Source organism: Mirounga leonina, unplaced genomic scaffold, assembly GCF_011800145.1.
Source record: "Mirounga leonina isolate KUSES-001 unplaced genomic scaffold, KU_Mleo_1.0 Mir_201, whole genome shotgun sequence".
NCBI classification, from domain to species: domain Eukaryota; kingdom Metazoa; phylum Chordata; class Mammalia; order Carnivora; family Phocidae; genus Mirounga; species Mirounga leonina.
The window spans coordinates 21,713,333-21,724,234 of record NW_023270504.1 but is presented as its reverse complement, the minus strand read 5'-3'; the positions used below and the strand labels follow the sequence as shown (position 1 = coordinate 21,724,234).

The 10,902-nt window shown below is 37.6% G+C and overlaps 1 protein-coding gene across 4 annotated transcripts; it reads right to left on the bottom strand.

The window, feature by feature from the left end:
• Window positions 1-971: 971 nt before the first annotated feature.
• On the bottom strand, window positions 972-9,419 carry MAGOHB (mago homolog B, exon junction complex subunit). Of its 4 annotated transcripts, none has more exons than XM_035028222.1 (5): window positions 9,252-9,419; window positions 6,391-6,449; window positions 5,554-5,664; window positions 3,489-3,571; window positions 972-1,314 (listed from the first exon to the last, which is right to left on the bottom strand). In XM_035028222.1, exons 1-5 carry the CDS (start codon window positions 9,343-9,345, stop codon window positions 1,215-1,217), a joined length of 447 nt encoding a protein of 148 aa, XP_034884113.1. In that variant the 5' UTR covers window positions 9,346-9,419; the 3' UTR covers window positions 972-1,214. The 4 variants fall into 4 exon arrangements, with proteins under 4 accessions (XP_034884113.1, XP_034884116.1, XP_034884114.1 ...); XM_035028225.1 differs by having other exon boundaries at window positions 1,000-1,314; window positions 9,213-9,290; XM_035028223.1 differs by having other exon boundaries at window positions 1,000-1,314; window positions 9,200-9,276.
• Window positions 9,420-10,902: the final 1,483 nt, after the last annotated feature.

The window sequence follows — 10,902 nt, the reverse complement described above, 5'->3', positions numbered from 1 at the left end:
GGCAGATGGATATTCATTTTACAATTCTTGTAACAATTTCTATGCTTGAAATTCTTCATAATAAAATTTGAAAAAAGTTTAAGAGAACTATAAATTCAGTTATACTAGCCACATATCAAAAACTTAAGTTGCCACGTATAGTACCTAGTGCTTACCTTATTGGACTACAGACATAACGTCTCTATTATCTCAAAGAAATGTACTGGCCAGAACCACTCTAGAACCGAGCTCAGGAATACTGGCAAACTTCAGAGACCAACTCTTCCCAATAAGGTCAGTTCTGACTGTCCCAGGGGGGAGTGAATTATCACTACCAGGACTGCACACTTTTAAAGAGTGGGGGTTCAGATGGGGGATTAACAATCCCAGGGGCATAGTTGCTAACAGGGAAGTAATGAAAGACCAAGTCTATCAGAAAGAGGTTGCAGGACTGAGAATCATGAGTTAAACCTATGCTCATTAATAGTTAGAATACACACACACACACATGCATTAAAGTGTCAATTTTAAATAACTTGTAATGCTGAGAACTCATTTAGTTCCTACAGAAACACAAAATATATTCCGTAATATCTTATTGACAAAAATCTACTGTGAAATAAGGAATAAGGGCATAACAGAAGATATGTTTCACCTGGGGTGCTGACTTGACTCTTGTAACCCTTTAGGCAATTACTGATTACACCAAAAATAATTAAACTTTAATAATTCTGAGGGGTTTGGGATACATGTGAAAAATCCAGAACCTTCTGAAACAACTTCTATAGGCACCAAAAATTACGTCCCATTAGGTATGGAAGAAATGAGAGATCTGCAATTTCCTTTAATGGATGAAAATCTGGCAGCATTCTTCTGCCTGAAAGAACTTCTGCATAGGATGTACCTACTAGAACAATTCTTTATTATCTTAAAGTGAATAAAGAGACTTAGCCTTCTGAAAAAAACAAACAAACAAACCCACTCTCCATCCGGGCTTTGATATGTTTTATTAGAGCAAACTCTCAACAAAAGGTTCCTTTTATTTATAGAATTTCATGTGTGAGGACTGTCCAGACCACTTGGACCCAAATGAGAATAATCATTAAGCCTGCTTATGTATTTCCTTATTTTTAGTTGCCATACAAAAAAAATTTCACATTTATAAAAATCCCAATAGGGTAAATGACAAACCCATCCCTTAATTAAATATAAAAACAGCTGCAAAAACATACAATTTAGATTGGTTTAATCTTGAAATGTAATCCAATAAGACTAAAAACTAAACATTTCAGGTCCTGTACCAAATAGTAAAATACTCGAAGGCCTTCAGGATCCCTAAAATTTAAAAAGGTAAAAGTTACTTTTTTGTTCCTAAGATGAAACACATAATTTTAAAGTTAATTCCCAAAACAAAACAAAACAAAGGAATTCAGGAGAAAGGATTTGTTGCAACTAAAATGAACATACTGACTACCATCTCTGTCTTTTCTACAAAATTCATTTTTGTATTCATTCATATTTATATTTCATTCATATTTAAGGTGTTTATTTTCTTATAAAAGAAATAGCTATACATAAGAACGTAGAAGGCAGATAAAATTATAAAGACAGAAAAAAATAATACCCCTAATACTATAAAATGTCACTCCTCCCAGGATAACTATAAATATTTTGGCATTTCTCTATTTTCTTAACTAAAATCATTCCCTGTGCCCTTTTTAGTATTACTTTTTCCTTCTTTAATATTACTTTTTCCTTCATTTGTGAATTATCAATAATTCTCTTTGTTAAACATTTGGATTTCTCCCCAATTATAAGACTTCAATGACCGGGCGCCTGGGTGGCTCAGTCGTTAAGCGTCTGCCTTTGGCTCGGGTCATGATCTCAGGGTCCTGGGATGGAGCCCCACATCGGGCTCCCTGCTTGGCGGGAGGCCTGCTTCTCCCTCTCCCACTCCCCCTGCTTGTGTTCCCTCTCTCGCTGTGTGTCTCTCTCTCAAATAAATAAAAAATCTTAAAAAAAAAAAAAAGACTTCAATGACCATCTTCATGAATACAGCATTTTCGTTATTTGAGAGCATTTCCCTAAAGTAGATGCTCAGAAATGAAATTACTAAGTCAAAGATGAATTTATTTTTTTTATTTAGTTAATTAACATACAATGTATTATTTGTTTCAGGGGTACAGGACTGTGATTCATCAGTGTTATGTAATATCCAGTGCTCATTACAACCCTCCCTAATGCCCATCACCCAATTACCCCATCCCCTCAGCCCCCTCCCCTCCAGCAACCATGAATTTAAAATGTTAGCAGCTTCATGATGTAATGAACACTGGGTATTATATAAAACTGATGAATCACTGACCTCTACCTCTGAAACTAACAATATATTATATGCTAACTAATTGAATTTAAATAAAAATAAAAATAAATTAAAAAAATAAAATGCTAGCAGCTTTTGATGCATAATTATCAAACTGTTTTCCAAAAAACACTGTACCAATTTAAAATCCTAGTTAGGGTATGAATGCCACATCCTCATCAACTGTGGGAAAATCAACTTGATAGTTCAAAAGTATCCGACTGGTCTTTATGAATGTAGCCTTTTGTATCCAATAGTGACTATGCATTCATTCCTTTCTCCCTTCATCTAATAAATATTTACAAAGCACTTCTTGTATGCCAGGCACTGTGCTAACTGGTGACACAGCAAGATTCTCATGGAGTTCACATTCAAACCAGAAAAGCAAGCAAGTAAGTTCTTACAAGTTAGGGTGATAGAAGAAAGAGCACTAAGAAAACATTCTGAGGCATAAGACAGAAAAGAAGTGGAAGCATAGAAATTTTTCGGACAAAAACAATACTATGTCCTACAAAGGTCCAGAGGAGATAAACTTGGGAAGACAGAGGAAGCTAAAGCCATACTTAAGTTATACTGACTTTCTTCAATTTCTTTCAAATATTAAACTCAAGGAGGAGAATGATGTGGTATTAGGCTAATGAGGCTGATATAATCCAATAAGGATTTCTTTTAAGTTTTATGAAACTCTATCCAGATTTTTACCAAAAATAGCTATTAGAATTTGGTTGCTGTTATGCATATGGTCAGATTAAGATTTGACAATCAGAAAAATACACTGCTAAGTAGTTGACAGCAAGTCTTCAATGACATAAAAGTCAAAATTATATCTGCAGAATAAACCGATAAATTGCCACTGAAATAACCCTAGAAAACTGGCTATTGTTCTAAAATGGCCCTTTCAAATAAATTATGTCAATTTTTTTTTTTTTTTTTTAGATTTTATTTATTTGTCAGAGAGAGAGTACAGGCAGGGGGAGCGGCAGGCAGAGGGAGAAGCAGGCTCCCCGCTGAGAAGGGAGCCCGATGCAGGACTCAATCCCAGGACCCTGGGATCATGACCTGAGCCGAAGGCAGACACTTAACTGACTGAGCCACCCAGACATCCCTAAATTACGTCAATTTAGTTAAAATACTTCAGCATACTTACTTTGACTGATTTACATCAATAAGAGAACCTATTTTCGATGTTGTAAAAGAAATATGTTCATCTCCAATTACAATTTCAAGCTCCTGAAAAAAATAAAATAGATTACTGTAGTTAATATAAAACTCCACTCAGAGGTATTGGTATTCTTGTTACCAAGAGGTCCCAATTTAGCTGCAAGTTTTCTAGCAGTCATAAAGAAGAAAGAAAAGAAAAAAGAAAAGAAAAGAAAAGAAAAAGGAAAAGAAACTTAACCTGACAGACATAAACTATGTCTGTAAAATAAAAACCTCATCAACTGCTCAGGAGTCCCCAATATTAGGATTAACGAAGAATTGCTTTCCAGAGATCTCATAAATAAGACACTATAAATATGAATGATATATATAAGAGTACACATAAACATTTCTTATGTCAGTAAAAACTGAAGACATAACTTTGAAGCAAAATGCTGTAGATATGGGTATAAACCTATTTTTAATAAATAAATACAAGCACATTTAACCTTTCTACCAGGCTTTATAAATAAAATGCACAATACTAATAGCACCACTTGGGCATCTACTATGTATGAGGCCCTGCTGCTGGGGACTTTACAAACATACTCTGTAATCCCTAAAACACCCTTCTCAGGGTATGTTACAAATGCAAAATACAAGACTCATAAAGCATAGGAAAAAAACACTGATGTATTTACAATCACGAGTAAGTGATGGTATTGATATTTTGAGTCCTCGGCTGTTAAGAATGAAAGACTCATTGTGATTTGACTTCACAAAGCATTGAAAATTAAGACCTACTAAAACAAATACAACATACTGTAGACATTCTTAGTGTACCATAATTATTGTAGAAATTGTTCTCTAGATTTTATCCGCAAATCTAAAACCAGTAATTATGAGGCTATGTGTGTAGTGATTTATCAGGTTAAATAACAAATGCCATTAAAGATGGTCTTAGCTCTCTATTTCATTATGGGACCTAATTATGCACAGTTTTTGGCACACACAAAATGGAGAACTAATTAAGGCTCTCAAACGATCATAAAATCTTTGACTTAAAGACCCAATAGATGATTTCTGGAACATGCCTACCCCTCCCCACTAACCAAAACATATAAATACATCATCAAGTCGGTAGATGAAAATACTGGGTTCTCCCTGAGTCTAAAATAGATAAAAAGTTTACTGTTGTAGTGTCTGTTTTTTAGTACGTATGTACCTACAGCATAAAACAAACCGAGATTTAAATTTACTTTTTAAAAGTATTTACAATGTGTAACATAAATACTGTTAACTATTACCTTTGCTTTCCTAAATAATACTTCTTTAAATAGAAGAGGTAAATGACTGCTACAGAATGTCAGCATCTATTTGATTTCTCCACATTTTCTTCTAGTCAAAGAAGGGGATATAAAGTATAATTCTCAGGAATATATAAAAGTGAAATTAAGTATTTCTTCCTCCAGGAGTTAGATCTCATTTCTTCAAGAGTTGAAAAAACCCAAACTGTCTTTCTACAGAGTGAAATTAAGCCTTCAAACTTCTCCAGAAGCCCTTTGAGAAACATTAATTACTCTGAAGGGAATAAGAAGCAAAAGCAATGATCAGTTTGAAAAAGAAACCAATCAAATCCCTCTCTTGGGCACAAGGGTACAAATAAAGAGTTCTCAAAGTTATAAAAATGAAGAAAGTGAATTTTACAATCAATAAGAATCCTCTCTTGAATTTCACAAACACTGTACTTATTCTTAACAGAAGTAATTAATATACAATAGCAATTATCCATTAACAGTATGAAAACATCCTAACTTTAACCAGTGAGGCTACAGAGAAGACTGCTCAGAAAGATGCCTAAGTTTAGAGCTCTGCACTGACTCCTTTACAATTCAAAGGTAGAACAGAAAATGAAACTAAGTGAAATAAAATTAAAGAGTATTTACCGGGTGCCTACTAAATGGAAAACCAAAGAATCAAGGAGGAACTATGCTAAGTAAATATGGAGAAACGTAACAATTATATCACCAATTTCCAACATGTATGCACGTAAAGAACTACTGTATACGAACCTGTCGGCCAACTCTGTCAGGGGGAGGCCACAAAGCATCATCTTCTTTTGTAATTTCACTGTCGTCAATAATCCTCTTCAGTTCCTCCATTACACTCTTGTGCACATAAGCCTGAAAACAAGTTACAATAAAAATTCCACAATGTCTATTACTTTCCACAACTCAGAATGAAATCATAATATGAAGTTACAAACCCTAAATATTCAAAGAGAATATCACAGAAGAATCTAATACTGATCCTAAAAGTACAAGATGGGAGATAATCACTCATCCTTATGATTTTATTAACTCTCTCGCCCTTTCCTTTAATATGTATTTGTTTCCAAATTTAAAAAAAAAGATAACTTACACTAGCCCCCTTTTAAAACCCTGGATCCTGCCTTTTAACATGGGACTCAAATACCTCTGAGTGGTTAACAATGATAACAGAAAATCTGTGAGGTGAACAGACACAAATACAAGTAGACATCACAGTCACTGCTTTGAGCTTTTTCTTATCCTTAACTTCCGGGCCTTTCATTTAAAATTCTGTAAAATACTGTATTTAAATCTTGACTATCAATCAGTTTAAATAGGGAGTGGGATAAAAAGACAAAGCTAATTATGAAATGAATGAAATTATATGTTTAAAGGTGGAACTACAACTTAATATAATCAGATTGCTTCTTTGGCTGTTACACATGCTACATTTAGATCTATTTAAATAGACTCCTTTTTCAATCTATAAACTGGCTTCTTTACAAGCAATACAGCCTGAGATGTACTTTTATAAATTCAAAAAAAGACATGAAGAAAATGGTCTAAATGTAAAAAATTAGACATCTGAAAAGAACTTACCTCCTTTCTGATCATGACATCATTTTTGTAATTGCTGTTGTTGGCATATCTAAGCTTTCCTGTGGGGAGTGGAAAAAAATTCAATCTATAACAGCAAAAACCACTAAAAAAGAAAATAATAAAAAAATGACATTGTAAGCAATTTCAAAGGTACAGACCATTTTATACTACTACTTTTATTAATATTTCCACCCTTTTAGCATAAGATCAATGCTAGACCTGTAAACACTCAAATATTGGTAAAAAGTTGGCTAAAGTTGAAGCCAGTCATTTTCAAAACTTTCATACCTTCAATAGTTGAATTTTTAAACATTCAACATAATTTTTAAATATTTCATGCCTTCAATATAATTCAATATAATAGGAGGGGTCATTTTTTTTTATTATGTTACGTTAATCACCATACAATACATCATTAGTTTTAGATGTAGTGTTCCATGATTCATTGTTTGTGCACAACACCCAGTGCTCCATGCAGAATGTGCCCTCCTCAATACCCACCACCAGGCTAACCCATCCTCCCGCCCCCCTCCCCTCTAGAACCCTCAGTTTGTTTTTCAGAGTCCATCGTCTCTCATGGTTCATCTCCCCTCCAATTTCCCCCCCCCCTTCATTCTTCCCCCTAGGAGGATCATTCTTAAGGCTCATTTGCTTAAGCTATGTCATGAACTAGACAGGGAATCTGAAAAAGGAACTAACATTTCTTTTTAAAGCCTATGTTATATATCTGTATTGGCCCTAAGTGATTTACCCAGAAAATTTAATCTAATTGGTAAAACAACACTTACTAGGTTTTGTTCTCTCATCTATTTATACTTGAGAGAACAGAGTTAAGTAACTTGCCCAGGGTCAGAAAGATTCATTTCTAGGTCTACCTTCTTCCAATACTCATGCTTTCCCCAATACTCCAAAAATTATTTCCTTCAAATTAATATATGTACACAATATGGCAATGCTACTATTTTAGCACTGTGACTAAGATGTATACGAACTATGTACTGCTTCTAGATAAAAGTTGGTCAGTTTGTTAGCTGACCTGTATTTAAAATTTTAATCCATCATGACTTTTGTACTCCCTGATGCATGCTTCTCATCATGGCTATGGTCAGTTGCTCAGACACAAATGTAATGTGGTCCTGATCTCTGAAATGATAGGTTTCCCTAATGAGGTGACCCCCTCACTACTGAAGGAAATATGTGGAATGGTATGGTGGCAGATAACCGGATGAGAATCACTGTTCTAGCATGAACTCTCCATGATAATATCCGCCTACTTAATTTACGTGACTGGCTAAACATGATATAGGCAAGCTGAAAGCTGTTCAAAGGCAAAGGCACTAAAAAGAGTATCACCTAAGAAAAGAATAGATGGAGAATTCAGATAAATTTGGCTCCTTAGTTAAATTTAAAAGAGACATGGTAAGAACAAGGGGGAATAAAGTGATTAAGGTTTCTGAACTGCAGGGCTGTAGCTACCTTGAGTTCTTCCTTAAATGTCTGATACTCTTCCTTTTCCTAACATGTGATGCTTCTCCACTTTTTTTTTTCACTCTCACAGAACTTTGTCCAAACCATAATACACCACTTAATATCCACACTGTTTTATGGCTAGTTTCATGTCTGTGTCACCCACCAAGACATAGTTCCTTCAGAGAAATTAAAGAGACTTACTCATTATTGTACCCTCAATTTTTGTGTTTACATGTTGCCTTGCACATAACACGCATTCAAAGAAAGAAAAGTCTATGCAGGTGGACCATCCCTGTTCTAAGCAGAGTTCAGTATACAGTAACTCTCTAAAGAGATTCAGGGCTCTCAAATGATAGAATAATGCTGCACCTCCAGGGCAGCAGACAGTCCCACCTCACCCTTTGCTCATGCTGTTTTCAGCAGTCTGAATGGTTTTTTTCCCCTCACAGGCCAAGAAAATGCCTATTCTCATTCCAAGACTCATCTTGAAAGAGAACTTTGGCTACCTACATTATTATGATCTCAAACCCACCTTCGCCCCATATTTTTTTGGCAAGTATTGTTGGCATTTTGGAGACAGTCTTTGAGATGCTAGTGCACTATCTTCCCGGTGCCAGCCTCTCTGAAATAAATTCCTTTGTTGTCTCACCACCAGTAGATTCTCTGCCTTTGGATTTTGTCAGCGGTGAGCCCCCAATCTGGTCTGTTTGGGAAACCCAGAGCAGCCCTGCGCACCAGCTACAATTTCAACTGTTACCTTTTCTAGGAAGCTTTCCTGGACTCCTAACCATTCCCCCCTTTTTATTCTTAATGCATCCTATGGGGAACAACAACTATATTTAAGCACCCAAAACACATAATTACTACACTCATGTTCCTACACGTGGAGCTCCCTTCTTCAGTTCAGCGCACCGGAAGCCATCTAGTTTACTTGACGTCATCCTTGAACATTTTAAAGAACATCCCACCACGCGGTTGTGCAACGGATGCTTAAAGTCTTCCGGTGACCGGCAATTTTCGGCCTCCCCCGTTCAACCACTGTATTCATTTAAGCGCTGTACGTAAGGCCACGTGTCTAGGAAAAGGGAGGAGACCTACTCTGAAGATTCTGATTACCCTGTGTTCAAGTTTTCAGTATCTGGCAGGATCAGATTTTCTGAATTAACTTACACCCATTAATTTTCTTTTATTCACAGGTCCAGTTAATGCTTCTGAGAGTCTTCGGTTCGGATTTACTTCGGCTCTAGCAAGTGACCTCAGTCCCCAAGACACACTTGCAAGCCCACTGAGGCGGAATCACCCCACTTCGCCTCCTCCGCGCCCTCTCCACCCCGCTTACCCGAGCCGCGCACCGAGCTAAGCTGCGGCGGCGGCGCCGCTCCTCTGCTCACCGTCTGGCCGAAACTCGAACTCCAGAAACTCGTGTCCAAACTTGCCCTTGTGACCTACGTAGTAGCGCAGGTAGAAATCGCTGGCCATAGCCATTTTTACCCCCTAAAGCCAGCCCAAGGCCTGGCCAACGTGCCGCCGGGCGCCTGGTAGCGACGTCATCGCGCGGGATAAATGCGTCACTGCGGGCGCGCCTTCCCGGTCCCGGTCGCCAAAGGAAAGGGGGAAGGCTAGCTCTCGTTCCAGAGTCTTGGAGGCGCCGGGGCGAGAGGAACATTTTTTTCCCCAAAATTAAGTGGATACGATTATATTAGCAAAACACAGAAGTGTGGGAAATGTGATCGCATTTTTTATGGGTTTAGAATTAAGGTTTCAAGTCGCTTTTACTTTTCGGGTCTCTAATTCTCGCGGCATCCTGTCCTCACGAGGTGGGTGTGGCATTATTCCCCTCTAACTGGTGGAATGAGAAAGATAAAGCCCAGAATCAGCATGGTAGACCGGGATTACCTCTCTTTCCTCCAGTTAGATTCCTAACCGGAGCTTTGCCCTCTGGACGATGACTGCTAGTTATCCGGCAGCTAGAAGCCTAGAATAGAGGCAAAGTAGGAAGAACCCATCAGAAAAGAGGTCTGACGCATGTATCATATGATCTCACTGATATGAGGAATTCTTAATCGCAGGAAATAAACTGAGGGTTGCTGGAGTGGGGGGTGGGGTGGAGGGATGGGGGGACTGGGTGATGGACACTGGGGAGGGTGTGTGCTCTGGTAAGCGTTGTGAATGGTGCAAGACTGTTGAATCTCAGATCTGTACCTCTGAAACAAATAATGCAATATATGTTAAGAAAAAAAAAAAAGAAGAAGAAGAAGAAGGTAGCAGGAGGTGAAGAATGAAGCGGGGGAAATCGGAGGGGTAGACGAACCATGAGAGACGATGGACCCTGAAAAACAAATTGAGGGTTCTAGAGGGGAGGGGGGTGGGAGGATGGGTTAGCCTGGTGGTGGGTATTGAGGAGGGCACATTCTGCATGGAGCACTGGGTGTTATGCACAAACAATGAATCATGGAACACTTCATCTAAAACTAATGATGTAATGTATGGGGATTAACATAAGAATAAAAAAAATTAATTAAAAAAAACAAAAAAGAGGGAACAAAAGAAAAAAAAAGAAAAGAGGTCTGATGTTTAAAAAGCACATTGAAAGGAAAGATCTCTGATAGTCACGGTATAAGAGTTCCTCTTAGTAGTAAAACTTTCATCATTCAATAAGGGTTAATCTTTAGTAGCCTGTGTAGTTTTGGCAATTTGACTTAAGATCAAATGGTTTAGCCCACTTTTTTTTTTCTTTTTAAAGATTTTATTTATTTGAGAGAGAGAGTATGAGCAGAGGGAGGGGCAGAGGGAGAAGCAGACTCCCCGCTGAGCAGGGAGCCCTATGTGGGGCTCCATTAGGGACTCCCGGATCATGACCTGAGCGGAAGGCAGAGGCCCAACCGACTGAGCCACTCAGGCGCCCCAGCCCACGTTTCTTACCAGAAAGAATTAAATTGGGGAGATGAAGGAATGCTGCAATGTGGAATGGGTTTTGAAGGAGGTAGAAAGACAAGGTGAACTTTTATACAAAGTCTACTTTTGAAATATTATTGATCACCC

Coding starts and splice junctions, on each gene's coding strand:
- MAGOHB (XM_035028222.1), bottom strand. CDS start 9,345: ATGGCTATGGCCAGCGATTTCTACCTGCGCTACTACGTAGGTCACAAG. Junction 6,450..9,251: donor GTTCGAGTTTCGGCCAGACG/GTGAGCAGAGGA, acceptor CACTCCCCACAG/GAAAGCTTAGATATGCCAAC. Junction 5,665..6,390: donor ATGTCATGATCAGAAAGGAG/GTAAGTTCTTTT, acceptor ACTTGTTTTCAG/GCTTATGTGCACAAGAGTGT.